Consider the following 17,432-nt stretch of genomic DNA (forward strand, 5'->3'; position numbering starts at 1 on the left):
CACCGTTCATGCATCGTGCACTCCCTTGTCGTTGGAAAGGATCGTGAAAGATCCTTTCCAACGACAAAAATTGGCAGTGTGTACGCAGCTTAAGACTCCGGTGAGCGGAGCCAAGAAAAAAAAAATGTAAGAAACATAAAAGTGTCATATGGGAACATGTTTCTCGTCTGTCATTGAACCCACAATTAAATCTGCATATGTGTATTGAAGAAGAATTCTCACTGAATAGAAAAGCAGTAGTAACATATACAATATATATCTGATTGATAACCATCTACTTTCCTTGCTAATCAAAGAACTGGTATAGCAAGGGGATGAAAGCAAATATTAAACCTAATATGAATGCAAATAAAGGGTCAATAACTGGTACATGCTAAAAAATAAACTCCCTTAATAAAAGTCATATACAGAGCAGTGAACACAGTAAACACCATTGCTTTATTAAACCCGGTGAGGATAGTGAAAAGGTATTCATGCATATATTAATCTCAAAACCAATTCTGTATGTTTTTTTCAGTCCCAATATTAGATAACCCATGGCTATTAATGACTTCTGTTAGTTCTTTTAGGTAGCAATGCTTTCAGTTTATGAGCAGGTCATGGTGATCTAACTCTAGGAGAGAAGCCCTGGGGCAAAGCAATTGCATTTGGTCTTAATTGCTGCTGCAGGTCATATGGTTTGACCGACGACCGTGGTGAGAACAGCAGGGTGAGCTGAATGACACCATCTATCCACCTCTATCATCATTCAAAGCCCTCAGTAAATCAGAATAACTGAGGCAGCTAATATCAGTTTGTCTTTTTAAACTGGATGGCTAATCACAGGGATACCTGAACAAACATGGATAAAAGTATACGGAGAATGAATTAGAGGGACACGTGTATTTTATACTGCTTACAGTCCCTGTAGACTTAACCATTAAATGTGATCATACTAGATGAGAACAAGAAAATTCAATCTCACTCCACAACCCAGAAAATAGCAGTCAGAGGCAACAGAGGCTTGGATTCAAACAGCTATGAAGCTGCAGGCACAAGAGTGCCCAGGCACTGCCACATGTAATAAGTGCATTGCTGTTTTTTAAGAGGACTTTGATGACTAAATGTAAATTTTGAATGTTTTATTTTAGCACAATAAACTTTTCAGGACAGTTGTTATAACGTGACAATCCTTTACAGCTGCTTCTAGCTCTTACCCTCCGTTGTTCTATGTAAGTGTCCTCAAACAGACTTAAGCTACGTACACACTTCCAATTATTATCGTTGGAAAACGAACGACGAACGTTCCTGCACGATATGTACGAACGATCGTATAGCACCGATCCTGCACATAGAGATAACGACACGATCGTTCGTAGATATTGTACACACAATAGATACGATCGTTTAAGCGATAGAGAAACTATGTGCACGACAGGAAAGTGAACGAACGTTCGTTCATTACGCATGCTCTGAACATGGACGATCAACGAACGACCGTACACACGAACGATGTTCAACGATCGTCGTCCAATCCGATCCGCCGGTCCGGTCGTTCGTTTCCAACGACTTTCCTCGTTCGTCGGCGTCGTTGGTTACTTTTTTACGAACGATTTTTTGCCCAATCGATCGTTCGTCGTTCGATTGGAACGATAAAAATTGGAAGTGTGTACGCACCTTTACTCATCACTGATAACTGCAGTGCGCGGGGCACCTCTGGTGTTTATTAGCCTGTACCACCATATTTAGATATACTGCACCAATAATGTTTAAAGAAAATGGAAGTACGATTATGAAAGGGATAGCTAATATTACATGTTTACTTTTGAAACTTTAAGTGCAGGCAAGAAGCAATGTTTGTAGATGTAATGACTATAACTGCACCATAGGAATAATTGATTTTGACCTTAGCAACATTAACAACAATATCAGAAAAATACACCTACCATCATGTATATCAATGTAATCTGTCACTACCACAGTGGTTGGTGACAATTTATCCTTCAAGCCTTTAAGAGCAGTGACCCTCCTATCTACAACTATGTGCGTAAAACCCTGGTTTTTGCCAGTCTGTCCAGATGTGGGCTGATTTGTACATGCTTTGGTGTAACTGCTACCAATACCATTTTCCTGGTGTATTAAGTCTGCCACCAAACGTGCAAAAATACGTATTTGAAAATTTAAAGCCATACGAAACCCAACACAGAACAGAAGTCAAGTTCTCAAAGCAATCATGCCGTTAAGTGTAAACTATAAGTATTACCTTTGGAACTGAATTTTACAAATTCAAAAACCCATTGTGCAGCTGCCTGACTTTTTATGCCTTTTAGTTTCCAATTAGTCCTGCCACTTCATGTAGACACGTTTCCACTGTAATGCAGGAATGCTTGGAACTGCACTATGGTATTCATTGTTTTTTCCTACTCTGAGTGTCCCCTGGTCACACATGATTTACCCTAACCCTGAGTAATTTCATTGATGAAAGGAAATTAAATGCAGTACAACATGCCAGAACGTTTTGTTCATAAACAAAATACAATACAAATACACAGGTATCCTATTCAACAATTTGCTTCTAGTTTGAGTTCATTATCTTTCTTTTTGCTATTATTCATTATTATGTATTCATCATTATTATTTGTTAAAATATTCATTATGTATCGTTATTTATTATAATATAGTTTATGTTTTATTCATTATCATTTATTCATCATATTATAATGTATTTGGTGTTTATTCGTCATTATTTATTATTTTATAATATATGTTATATTGATTATACATTATTATTATTAATATTATTATTATTATTATTATTAAGGATATTATTAATTGCCTTACATAATTTTTGGTTTAGTTGGGCTTAAATAAAGTAGAATTAGAACTAAACTGCACTTTATTGCGTCTATCTGCAGTAATGTAAAGAGGAATTAAAAAAATAATATTTATATATACATGATTATAGTTGATTACTTTATAAATATTCTTCCCTCCTACAATAATTTGCTTCCTGCACTGCTGTGGACAAACGTGGAAGCTGAATAAATCACAGATGGCCTTTTTAAGACTTGGAGAAGATATAAATATAAATGAGACTCCTGTCATGCTATAGGTACACATCGAATGGAATAATGGAAGGTTTACAAAAGGACATATAATAAAGAAAACCTGCAGGACATAGTAAAAGACACAACCCAGACCGTAACCTTAAACAATGTTTACCCTCCACAAAAATAGTCAAACCTAGAATCAGACAAAGTTTTAGAAAAACTGTTCCAAGTACAGCTAATTGTCCAACAAAACATTAAAGTAACACACTGGTTTTCACTTACCTGTAGCATAACAACCACAGTCTTTACTATATTCCACTGTGATTTTCTTCCATCCACAATTACAGTGAACCCTCGGGCTTTACACTTATCACTGCAAAAAAAAAATAAATAAATAACGGTTTAAAAAAAATCTTTATTGCATTTTATGGATTTAAAAAGAAAACATTTTAATAAAAATTAAGCTGCACAGGAAACATGCCTGGTAAAGGTTGACTGAAGTGCTCATCTAGTTAAAAAACAACCAATTCACAAAAAAAAAAAAAAAAAAAAGCCTGTAATGTTTGATTCAGCTGTTGCTGATGGCTCTTACCATAAGTGGGTGATACGTACATATTAAGAAGGTTTTTTAATAAACTTTAAATCCCAATCCAGACACTTTAAAAGGTCTAGACATCAATATGTAACTTCAAAAAGAACGGACAGTGGGTTTCAGTGGTCAGTGTTCCATTTCAAAACAAAAAGAAAAAATCATTGGTTTTGGGCCAGAGGAAGTTACCCCCCCTAATTACTGTGACTTATTGAACCACATGGTAGAAAACATTTTTTGACAAAAAAAAATTCAGTGAATTTCCGAGGCTAACATTTTCCTATAATATCCTCTACAAACGATAGCGATGGATACAATTAGTTGTAAGAAAAACATCCAGCCTGTTTTGTCTTGACTTGTCTATTACTGCCGCAATCTGTAGTGTGTTCCACAGCCTAATGACTAATGATTAGGAATATTTTTCTATACCAAGGGTACAATTGTATTCCTTTTATACATAGCTCATGGTCCTTATCTTTACATGGTCACTTGATGTCCATTTGACAAAATGTTATGAAATTTTTATACAATAATTAGATCACTTTTAATGTATTTTCAAAACTAATCAAACCTTGTTATCCCAATTAATATTTTTATTTTATATTTTCATATTCTTAAATCAAAATTCTTTGATGAGTGAAATCATACAATGTACCTACCACAATGTAGCTACACAGCTTCTTTTATGGATTAAAAAATGGGAAATGGTGGAATACTATTACCATCTACTTTAGTAAAGTAAAAGATTTTTTTTTTTCAATTTTAGCTTTCATACATTTATAAACATCAGCTTTTAACTGCCATTAAACTAGCCATGTTCCCCTTTTGTAGCGATTCCTTTGTAATATGTAACTGCCCTGCTATGCTTTATATAGTTCTACATGTTTCTGTCTCATAAGCAAAAATTTCAACACTGCCTTTTTTTTCTCTTTTCACCGGGTCATTAACACAGACTTAAAATAACAGGATCCAGTACAGAGCCATGTATTACACCACTGGTAAATGAAGCGCATCTAAAAAAAACAATCCATTTATAGCTAACCTTTGTCTTCTATCTATCAACCAGTCCTTTGGTTCTTGCATTCTCAGATGGTATACCGGGTTATTATAAAGGACTTTATCAAAGTATTTAGTAAAATTCAGATAAATCACATCAACAGCATTGCTGATACCAGGTTTAAACTTATAACCATCAGCTAGACACGAAGAGTCTTTAATAAATTGTTTCTGGTTCTCAATTGTTCTCTGCCATTTCCTATAATGTTCTAAAGCATATCTTTAAATAAATTAAACCAAACAGAAGGCAGAAAAGTAACAGTTTATGCTCATTAGCCTTCCGAAAATTTAAGCCCACTTTTGTTTTTTTAAATAGCCCACAAAAAACACTCTACTGAGCTCTAACAATTCCTGGGCTAAAAAATATCCAGTATTATTGAACCCTCTTTCTGTAGCCCAGGGTATCATGGGCAAATCCCCCTTAGAGGCGTCTTTTTTGGGCCTACTGCATAAAAATCACTGTACAACCAGTGATGTGGTGTCCGTAAAAAGAGAATCATTTAATTATCCAGAAAATGTCTGGAAGTGTAGGAATGTTTAATACAATATGCAAAATCCGTGACAAAATATTGACTTTTAAATATTGCAGCATAGAGTATGCTAACTTTTTAAAAGTGCCTAACTTACAAGCCAGACAGGTTGCCAGTGAAATAGCAAAATGGTGTGGATAGAGTTCTTCCATTATTCATTCAGCTGTATGTGATTGTGAAAAGACATTGAAGTGCAAATGAGAATGGCTTAGGTTATTCACAGCAAAGCATATATAAAGAAATATTGTGAGATGTGTGCCATCTTGCTAGCTACAAGAAATAAATATTTAGTATGCATATGCAAAATGTTATCCCTTTGCACTAAAAAAAAAAGGTAAAAAATGTATAAACAAATAAACTATATGGGACATCCTTTAGGACATATAATTTTAAAGCACTGAACTGGGTATTCACCAAACTAATTCAAGTGTTCTAAATTACAATGATATGACCATAAATGCCACATTCACTGCTCTATGTCTCTATTTATTCTTTTAAAGAAAGCCAACTAAGAAAATAATATACTGTCTTTTATCTATTATATATAAGCCTGGGCTGCACACCCTACTCAAGTCAAATTATTCAAATACAAAATATCCTCAAGTAGCATTAATTGGGTTGCATTGGCTACACCTCTTTAATAACATCTGCAACTGGCCAATCTTGTAAGCAGTGATAGAACTTTGAGAATAACATCACAGAAGACAAAGCAAAAGCTAACCAAAATAGGGGAAGTGATCTACAAATTAATTGGATCAGGTCAACTGTTAATGTTTCTTCTATTCTGAATATTCTCTTTTCTTGTGATTTACTCCATTTATTCTTCTTCTAGGAGCCAATTTCCTAATTTATCTCGTAAAGGGACCAAAACTTGTCTGGGAAAGGTTTCAACTGCTACGTAAAATGATCTTTAAGATCTTTGGGATGGGACCCTCTACTATTCATCTACTTTCCTGAAGTGAAACAAGAAAATATTTAGTATGCACTACACTGAATGACACTGTACATTCCAGGATGAAGAGTTAGTATTCTGGGCAGAGCTAAGAACAGAACAACTTGTTCAGTAATGTTCTGCACTGAATGTTTTACCTGAGCAGATAAGATATATCTGACTAAATACAAAGAACTATTTTGCTTTTGTTTAAAGAATGGATGGATGGATAAACACATTACACATACAAGTCTTAAAAGTAAATAATATATTCCCTCCCAAAATTTGTCAAAACAATGATATCTGGATTCCACCTATTTTTACTGCAAATATATAAATGTATATATATTGCGCTGCAGCATTGCTGGGGAAAATTACAGAAATGCACTTTTAGTAATTTTGGAGTTAATATTACCAATAAAAAAATATATATACACATTTCTACTAAATGAAATTCCTATCTGTTTTAAGAAAACAATGTATAATACATTAGGTAGACTACAAATGATTAAAGGTTAATATGCATTTCTGTACAATTATATGCATCTTGATTACCATTAACCTTTATTTTGCTTGGAATAAATCATATGTTAAAGAAAGAAAAAAACAATTGCTACAACTTCTCAACCACCTTTGGCAGTTGTATAGTTTGTCCTAAATGTCACGGTCACATTTGCTGGGCAGCTTGGTATGAATGCAGATTTTTTTTTTCTTTTAATTTCCTCATCTTGAACAATTTTATTCGGGCGAGAATCTGGCGTGTGTACAGCCCGCGTCGTTCATCGTCCGTGGATCCGTCCTGGCGTCAAATGCGTTAAAAACGCAGGAAACTGCAGTATAGATGTTTTTCAGTGTTTTAAAGACAAGCTTTTAAACGCTAATAAAAGTGCATTAAAAACCCATATAAACGCTGCAGCTGCAACTCAATTAAGGAAATACAAAATTTTATGTATTCTTTTCATCTGTTACTGAAGGCAATAAAGATCTTAAAAATTATCAGCCAAAACCGACAGAAGTCACCACAATATGCCCGGTGTTATTACTTCTTTACATCTCCAAGATATGTTTCATGTTACTTCTGTGACCTGACTTCCTTACTAAACGGTTTATTCTAGTTTACAATGTGACTGATTGCCCCGAGGACCAGCGAAGGAATTATATGGAGCTATTAAAGAAGAAGCTTACTTTATTTGGACTATAGAACATATATTTGCAAATTATAGCACACTAAACTACTAAAATCCCCTTCTCCAGCAATCTGACTACTCCTCCCCTCATTGATCGATTCATAACTTCAAAGCAGAACTAAACCTTTGATACTCGCTTATCCCTGTTCCTTCACACGGCGCCCCCATCTTACTTTCTTCCTGAGGACAAGATCTTTAACCATTGATTCGTCAGGACGGGATGAGGTGACTTTATTCATTTCCAGCAAGGGCAGGGGAATCTGGAATTTCCAGGTATCCCTGTAAACCAATGCTGAGTGGAGCATGCTCGGCAAAATTTGACAGCTAGGCAATAAGCACATGTCTAAATCATGAATTTGGAAAGTGGGACATTAATTCTGCTGGCATTCCTACAGGTTCTGAACTACAAGAGCTTACTTTATCCTGACACCATTTCCATTATTGCCATTTTTACAGATGTACAGAATGAACAAGAAGCGTACACTGTACTGTGCATCAAAGTAAAACTAAATCAGAAAAGGGTTTTTCAGACATGTGTTCTTGGCCAGGCCTTTTTTCTTTTCAAAGAATAAAAATGCTTAAGTTCTACTTTAGTTATGACTTCTTCTGGCTAAGTTTGGTTATATCCATTACACTATTGGAAGGGGGTCACTACTCTGTGCTTTGCTATCAAATTATTAATAATAATAGTATTCATTTTATTATATAAATTTATTTTTATAAGGCACCAACAATAAATAGGGGATGCAGACAGGGTGCTGCACATAGCTCAATTGGAAACTAGCAGTTTTAATGCCAACAATTGTAGTACAATTAAAAAGTCTGTATAACAATGCAACACCGAAATTAGGCGTGGAGTGTAACTTTATTATCTGCATATGGACACATCAGAATCATCAAATTAGCTAAAATAAATAAGGTCAAAGGAAAAAAAAACTTCAGTGGAAACAGGTGGGCACAGTGCTGGTAAATAAGAGGAAGCAATATTTTATAAAAAGGAAGGGAGGCAGCTTGTATTAGCGTCTGTCTATAAAGAAAAAAAAAACATTTCCATCACTGGAAGTGGACAATCCTAGTCCATCTGATTTGATTGTTTCTATTTAAAATAAATCATTCACAAAGCAAAATATCCATGTGATTAAGCTCTGGTGGAAGCAGCCATCCCTGGACTCATACACCGCAGGGTTCCTGGAAAGTAAAATAAATTGGCTCACCAAGCCAGAGTCCTGAAATTAGAGCATTAACACAAAGAATAATAGTGGAGAAGTCCAAGTCAAACATCTTATGTGCTCCTGCTTTAAGGAAGCCCATAGTATTCTAGCAGCCTCCTCCAAGTCACAGTGGGCCTGATTTAATAAACCTCTCCAAAACTGGAAAGAATAGACTATCATAGGAGAACCTATGATAATTAGGCAAACCTGGAGTGGATTCTGTCTAGGATTGAAGACATTAACCAATTGCAAATGATTTTTAAGAAACCCTTTCCACATTTACTGGATCACCAAGCTTCTTCCATTCTAGTATATTCTTTCCAGTTTGGGAGAGCTTTAATAAATCAGGTCCACTATGTAATTTAAACATTGGATATAGCCACAGGTTGGTAGTAGGCAGTAGGAAGTTCATCATTCTGACTTTTTCCACTTATCAAGTAAACATGCTTTTTACAGCAGGAAATAAGGAGAAACTGAGAAATGAGAAAACGTAAAAAAGCTCCTCCTGATGTATAAATAAATAACTCTTGTAGTGTTGAACAGGGGATTAGTTACTTTTTCAGAGTTTGGCTTCAATTCAGACTGTTTGGGATGAGTTACTGCATACAAGATCCTGTTTTTACTTTATAAAAGATGCCATAGGGACCTATTTAAAGATACATTTTATGTAAATATACCATACACTAACTTTTCCAAAAGAAATTATAACTCTAGCCATTCTTTTTAGTACTGAATTCAGTGTTTAATTTCTGTCTCGATTTTATTTCTGGTTTTGGTTCCATTGGAAAGCGTTAACCACTCTTCCTGTCTCAATGGCATTTATGTTATTTAGGGTAAAATCATCATTAGAAACTACAACCCTCACTGTAATACATTGCGTCTGTGATGTAAGCACAAGGTGTGTTTTGTGAATTGTAAATTATAGAAGAGATAGATGCACAATATTTGAACTATTGTGGGTCAAAAACCTCTCAAATGCAACAAGACAAAAGCACGTGAACCTCCACACAACGCCTTCACCTGGTTACCTTTCCAGAAGTAGAGAATCACTTTAATTCAGACACTCTAAAGGATCAGCATCTAGCCCTTGGAAGGTGATAGGGAGCTCAGGGATAACACAGTCAAATTCTGTTATCTGTGCTTTTGTTGCACTGAGGGAGGAAAAGATTAAGGTAATGTTCAATTCTGCCAGCAGGAGACTGTTAACATCTCGGACAAAGCACTGTTACTTGATCAAATCCTAAGCATTAATTTTAAATGATATAATGCAGACGTTTTTGTTTTGAAAACTGTACTGTTACTATATATTATGTAGTCCAGATTCTTAGCGTATGCCTTAATGTACTATATACCAAGGTACAGAAAGCTCCACTTTTAAGAGTTTTGCTTCTTTGAAAATCACTATGGGTTTCTACCTTATTAAATATATGATAAAATATTATTCAAACAATGCTCTGCAGTAACCATCACAATGAAATGGCCTCACAAAGCCAATGGCGTCCAGCTTTAAAGTTCACCATAATTTATTCATGCTGGAGGGAAGAAGTCACCTTGGGATGCTTAGTAGGTAGTCCAGGGTAACACTCAGCTCATCCATACTTGTCTGGTCTGAACACAATGGGATTGTCAGAATGAGGCCGCTTCTTCTATCCTTTCCTCCTGGAGGAAGACAGACAGATGTTAGAAAAATAAACTCCTTTCAAGAATGAGAAATTCTCCAGAGCAAAAACAAAGCAACAAAAAGACAACAATAATTTTACGTTAACTAGAAATGAAACATCACATTTTGTAAAGAACATTGCAATCAAAAAAAAAAACACATGAAAAACAGAACTTGAATTTTATTAAGATCCCCTAAAATCTATTAAAATGAAAGGAAAATACCATGAGCACTTTGAACTGTCAGCTACATTTCTACCTATCGTCACATCTGCCCATCATATTGCAATAAGTTGGGTTTTAAGGCTGAACATTTAACTTTGCTTTGGTCTTGCAGAGTAGTGGCATCTTCTCCTTTACAAATATTGCTTACTCTGATTGAAATGCGCACTGTATGCTTTTTACAGTGTGCATCAGAAGCTGCAGAATATCAGACAGAAAGCACCTAGGCATCATACACAGCCTTTATCTAGTCTGCACACAAATGCTATGTAAAGTGTAGGTAATAAAACAATTACCCTTTTTGTTGTGGGGTCTGTGAGACTTTCACAATAATTAAGGCAGTTTTTGCATAAGGTCTGTGTGCTGTGTATACAATAAGGAAGTTCATTTGATTTAACAATGTCCCTAAAAGGTTAACATTTTTAAAATCAAGAACTGGAACCCAAGTTACTCCCACGTACAGCCAAATAGGATGGGCATCTCTACTGATCCAAAGATCTAACACACAAATGTAGAGGGCAGGCTGGCAGCCAGAGAGAAACACAATACGTGAAGTCTTGGTGTCACAAGCTAGTTATTGTGCTATTATCCTGTATCTATAATGAGGCGGCTGATGCCAAAAACAGCATGTGACATACGGCTTTGGCATAGAGATCAGCCTGCTAGCATATTTAGTGCACAGGACTCAGAAGTAAAGGACTGATCTGCTCAACAGGTGCTTCCAGGGTCTGGGAATAAATTTGATTTCTTCCTGAAGGGCATATGAATAATGTCTGCGGTATACACCCTGACTTTATGAATAGAGTAAAAAGCCTCGTAAAATAAACTGCAGGTGCTAGTGAACAAGTGTGGACAGCAACATGGCATCCAGCCTTGGCCTGCCTGCAGTTCAGGCACGATTACTGCCAGCTGTCATTTCTTTGTGACTATGCTAAGTTCATGCTGTATAACAAAGAGATTTCTGGGATTCTGCACACTGCCCTCATCATTTAGAAACTATATATGTTTTAATCAGTTTAATGTTTAGACTTTATGATGCATAGATTGTGCTTTAATATCATCTTAAAAACTGAACCTTTATTTTACAAACATTTCTTACAGAGTTAATAAATGACATGGGTTGAAAAGCATTCAGGGATCTCCATTAAGAAAGCCCAGCACTACTTTTATGTTTACTGCCAGTGTGTAAATTTACATTTTAAGGCAAAGCTGTCTTAGCAGAGGGTAGGCTGACAAATTTAGAAGCCAAAACATTGACTTCAAAACACAATATCCGTGCCAGGTATCCCTGTGCTAATAGCTTTTGTACAGGACTTCAGAGGTGGGTTCCAGCCTATGTACTGCAGAAAGATTCCAGGAAGTTTTATTATTTGATTATCAATGGTTGATTCTTGGTTTCATACAGAGTTTGGACTGGGTGGGCCTTCCAATCCCACCACAGCACAGGCCCTGGTTTTCAAGACAGCATGATACGTATGTCTGGAGCAGTCAGGGCAGGGGGTGTCTGAGACCTGTAATGAGAAGGCTAAGCAGTATGCAGCAGCTTTGGGCAGCTCCAAGTTTAAAGGAAATACCTGTAAAACTGTGCAGTGTGAGGATGTGCTACCTGTGAGAATAAAAGCTGCTAACCTCTGACCAATGGGACCGAATGTTGGAGTTTTTGATTTGCTTTGACTTTATAAGTTGAAGTGAACCGGTTTAAATTCCATTTCAGACCCAAAAAAGGACAGTAATCCTGAAGTTCCACAGTGGCCTGTGCAGTTGCCGTTACCCCTTACTTTACACCATACACCAGGGGTTTAAAACTCAAATACATAGAGGGCCGAATTCAAAAACCTAGACCAAGTCGCGGGCCAAACTTGAAATTTATTGAAAATGTTTTTCTTCTCATTAGATTTAAAACATTTTCATACGGAAATTAAAGAGGTTTTGCTTAACAATCAATCTGGAACAAGCCTATAAAAAAGAAGCCTAAGAATTAAAAAAAAAAATTATTTAGGAAAATATATTATGCCTCTTTCTCTATTCGCTAATGAATGTTAACAGAGGAGGGGGCGCTTGTGCGTCTTGACTGACCGCGGAAGATGTTTAAAAAATCCTGACCACCTGCGCTAAACTGGAAGCCCCTGTAACACCAAAAGACCCCCTGGCACCTCCCACGTGTCGCTGAGGGGAGTGCTGGAAATGCCAGACACGGCCAATGTGGGGCTAAATCTTATAAGTGGCTGGAACCCCCTCTTCACTGAAATAGCACCGATACTACAATTCCCTGTGTCAAAAAAAAATTAAAAAATGCGGAGTTTATTGTTAGGAGTGGCTGGAAGTCCCTCCTCTGGAAGTATCTTCATGTGATTCCTAATTGTTCACAGAAAAATGTGTCTTGGAAATAATCATATAAGTAAGATAAACGGAAAGCAGCAGAGGACATGTTAGACAAGGAGAATACTTATGCCCACTATTGTCTATAGCTGTTAACCACAGTGGAAAATGTTGGATCAGGATATTGTGTGGCAATAGGTTTACTGTGCCAAGGAACAAATTTAGATCAATCCACTGCATATTACTGCATGCTTTTCTCACATGTTCCTGTTTCTTCATATGGAGATTAATTGTTTTACTTTGCCAGAGAATGCAATGTGAAACCAAATGCATTTATTTGGTTTCACATTGCATTCTCTGGCACAGTAAAACAATTATAGCAATAGCCCTATGATAATTCCTGATAATAATAATCCTGATAATTCCTGATTTTTGAGTTTACCTGTCAGTATAAACTCAGCAGGGTCCACGCATAGGCTTCTATTCAATAGATACGGGTGATGCCGTTACTACAATTCTTGGCATCATTTGAAACTAAAAAATGCGGGGCCACACATCGGCAGAGAGGCCGCTGGTCTAAAGACGCAAGTGATGCCAGGAATTGTAGTATTGGCATTGTATACGCAACTATAGAACAGCAGCTTAATATGAATTGCAGCTGGCCCGCTGTTACTACGGATTGCAGTAGCGGCGGGCCAGCTGAAATTCATATTAAGAATTCTTTTGGGGTCCAAAAAAAAACAAAAGGATGTGCCGGGCCAGAGTTTGACACCCCTGCCATACACTATGCAGCATTCTTAGGGTTCAGGACTCATCCACTATTCCACATATTTATTAGCATTAGAAAAAAAATTATACATATGCAAGTATTTTTTGTTTGTAGGAGAAATGCAACTTAGCATTGAGGGGTCACGTTGCCAAAGAGCCTCTTGTTCACCACTGATCAATAAGACTTCATAACTCTCAGACCAGGAAATATAGGGCCCGTGAGCAGTTTTCGTCAAATGTTCATTATTATAATGGTACGCTTGCAGTGTGATCTACCCAGGCAATCACGCTGCTTGCACTTAATTAGGATCAGAGGATCATACTATGTAACCCCAACAGACCTCTCATGAAAGCTTAAAACAGATCTAAAGTCTTTTACTGTTTACAGTCAGGGTTGATGCAGACTTGGCCACTGTTTACATCTGCAGACGCCTTAATGCAGTGATCAGCTATGACTCCAGCAATGTCTGGAAAGTTTGGTTGAGAGATGACATAAGCACACTGACAGCTGTTACATTTATCATCAGAGGCATGCCTCAAATGTAACTAATCTGCAACAGTTAAATAGGTGGGTTTACTTCCGCCTTAACATTTGACCCTTTAGAACTCACTGTAATCACAACCCTAATAAGTATTACATGAAGAAAGAACCTAAAACAAGGGCTTTATCAGGACTGGTGTCCAGATCTTTTGAATCCTATCAATATACTAAAACATATATTGCCAGTCTAGAGATTGCACATTTTGTGGCAACTTTAGAATTACCAACAAACGTGGATGTCACAGTATTTAATTCCAGTTATTATGCAAACCAGCTGAATTCTTCCAGCTCTAACGTCACGGTTACCATTGCGTTACTCCAATCACACCATGTCGAAGTTAATTCATTTGACTCACTCAGACATTATTTAATTTAGGTTCTCTTATGCAATTTACTCACTTAGGGAAAAAAAGCCAGCCTACCTTATGATGTGTAGGTTAAAATTAGCGATACCTTTTACTGTTAAAAATCTGGAACTAATTCGAGAAAAGGGTTTTGAGCATCCATATAAAACAAATTCTCTATTTAACCAGCAATGTCAAGTGTTTTCAGGAAGCAGAAACACAAGCTGTTGATTCAAACTCCTTAGAGGTTTGGGGCTTCTGACTACACACAAAGATACTGCAATTATTTCATGGAATGCCAAGTGTGTTTGATTGTATTCATTATCTGAATTAATCAGCCAGGACTACTTGCAGTACCATTACAAAACACATGCTGTTCTTTGCCATCTACAAAAAGATTACATTTAAATGTACTTCTAAACCTACATGTTGTGCATTACATATTTTATAGGACTGCAAAATATTGTAACAGAATATGATGAATAAAATAAATCTGTGCCAGCAGAAGTCAGTAAATAGATTGGTATTACTCAATGTGTTTTGCGGTATCATCAAAACAGCTTTTTAAAGAGGAATAAAATAGTACTAGAATATTGTAAATATTATTATTATCTTTTATTTATATAGCACCGGCCTACTATGCAGTGCTTAACAAAGTCCATAGCCATGTCACTAGCTGTCCCTCAAAGGGGCTCACAATCTAATGTCTCTACCATATGGGTATGTCACTAACACAATCTAAGGTCAATTTGGGGGAAACCAATTAAACTAACTGCATGATTTTGTTATTACAATGTGGGAGGAAACCAGAGAGCCCAGAGGAAACCGATGCAAAATTGATGCAGATAGTGTCCTGACCGAGATTTGAACCTGGGACCTAGCGGTGCCAAGACCAAAGTGCTAACCACTGAGCCACTGTGCTGCCATCATAATACAATAAAAAGACATCCTCAGGCAATGTAGCCAGTATTAAAGCTCTGTTGAGGAGGCAGTTTCTCCAAACTAAGAAAAGGTCAAGGCAGCCATTGAAATAAAAGCTAGCTGTTGGCAAGTCTTCCGGAGCTTGTGTCCCCACGTGAATGCTTTGGATCAACTGCTTACTTCGCCACGTTGGATTGCAGGCTCCTAAATACTTACCAGTGATTACCTTTTATTTCAACAAATTTTGATAGTTAGATATGATAGATACTAACCTCCTCCAGGAAATAAGATTAAGGTTGGAAGGTCTCTATGGAAGTCTAATATCCTCAAGTATTCAAGTTACATCATTACCTGTTATGTTTAAAACTATTAATTAGGCAAAATGATACATTTTGAATCTACATATTTATGTAATTTAATAAAAAAAATGTATTTAATCTGTTGCTTATCCTTTTCCACTCATGTGTCGAAGATCCCTGTTACTTTTCTTTTTTTTTCCACAAATCTGACTAAACTTCTATACAAATCACATTTAGGTATAAATGAAATGTGAATTTACTGGTAGCAGAGAGTTCTACTTTCCATCAAGGCTTAGGGAGGACAGACTGTTCTTTACCTACTTTCTACAACCAACAGATGGATATATGTTTTAAAACATTTGTACAACAGCTTAGATGGCTTATCACCACCAGTGTGCTTTGATCAGGAAAACACCCTGCAGGATAAAACATATTTAAATAGTCATAAATAGGGTTCCTGAAAGTGTTGTGCTAAAAAAGCAACACTGTACAGTCATCAGGAATTCTCCTCAAGCCCAATAACTGCTGAAGCTAAAAACATGTTCTATTTTTAATGTATATGTATATAAGTTCCCCCAAAGTTATTTTAAAGTGAAGCTGTGCTTAGTTCATAAAGGGGAATAAAATTGAAAAAGGTTGGAAGTAACTCAACTTCCCCTGGCCACTATGAACATTCCTAGGGCTGGCTATCTGTTGTTTAGACACCAAAAGCCTAATCATTGTAGAACCTGGGGTGTAGCCATATGACCTGCATACCTAAATGTTTAAGGCATTTTATTTATTTATTATCCATAAAATAGGGGTCTGGGTCTTAAATGAACCTGTAAGTCCCGCGCTTGATTCTCTTTAATCCACCAAACCAAAAGCACCTACATATATGGCCACTTACCTAGTGTTCACAAGAACACTTCCAGGTTGGAGATAGTGGCTTTTGGTAATTAGAAACATAACATTTAGGGTTGAATTCACCTCTAAGTCAATCTTCAGAGGCTTAAAAAAGAGAAATCTAGAGCGTTAGGTTTTGTGCACAGCTCAGCTTTGGTGGCCAGAATACCCGGCAATCCAAGTTTCCCCTGCACATGCCAAGAATGAATTCCCACATGCCTGTGCAGAAATTTTGTCATCCCAAACCAGCCAATCAAGATGGCCAAAGACCATATTCAGGAAGAGGAGAAAAGATGGTAGTGCCCTGCAACAGAATGGGGACAGGCTTTGGATTTATCAGCGCTACACTTACTGACTTGTTAGACTTTTAAGAACACTTTTGATTATTTTTTTAGGTTTAACATTAACAATGCTTTTGTACAGATACTCTAATCTCAGAGGATCACACTGGTAGCGCCTCAGTGAACTGATTTTGCTCTGGAGTGTACATTTTAAAAAAACAGAGCATCAATAAATGGAAACAAATACACATCACCGACAGTCAACGAAATTTCCAGTGCTATGTGCAAGATGTTTCCACTAAGGATTCTAGCTTTGGCATGCCTTCATACACTGATGGATGTTTTGTAAAGTAATATAGGTAATACTCAAACACATTTGTCAATCTTTGCTGAATTCAACTCAACATAAAGCAATTTAGCAGAGGCAATCTGTTGGATGCCTTTGTAAAAGTACTTGGCTGAATTGTTAATAATGCTGCGTCTGTTAAAGAAAGAAAAAAAATGCCACTTCATCAGCAATCTGCCAGTTTGCTACTGCAGAAATCTCAGTGATTCATTAGTTGAGCCACCTGAGACAGCCTACAGAAGTCTGTATTTGGCTGCGGATTACTGCAGACACCAGTGGCAAAATACCAGCTTTTCACAAAATGTATGATCATC

The 17,432-nt window shown here is 36.6% G+C and overlaps 1 protein-coding gene across 6 annotated transcripts in view; it reads right to left on the reverse strand.

Annotated features, from left to right (window-relative positions):
• The window catches only part of SESTD1 (SEC14 and spectrin domain containing 1), a 98,521-nt gene that overhangs the window by 48,871 nt on the left and 32,218 nt on the right, over window positions 1–17,432 (reverse strand). For all 6 annotated transcript variants that reach the window (XM_072418404.1, XM_072418407.1, XM_072418401.1 and 3 more), the window contains 2 exons: window positions 10,084–10,192; window positions 3,312–3,402 (listed from right to left, as the gene is read on the reverse strand). In XM_072418404.1, coding sequence (XP_072274505.1) covers window positions 3,312–3,402; window positions 10,084–10,192 — 200 coding nt within the window. The remainder of the gene's footprint in view (window positions 1–3,311; window positions 3,403–10,083; window positions 10,193–17,432) is intronic.

This window comes from Pyxicephalus adspersus, chromosome 7 (assembly GCF_032062135.1).
Source record: "Pyxicephalus adspersus chromosome 7, UCB_Pads_2.0, whole genome shotgun sequence".
NCBI classification, from domain to species: domain Eukaryota; kingdom Metazoa; phylum Chordata; class Amphibia; order Anura; family Pyxicephalidae; genus Pyxicephalus; species Pyxicephalus adspersus.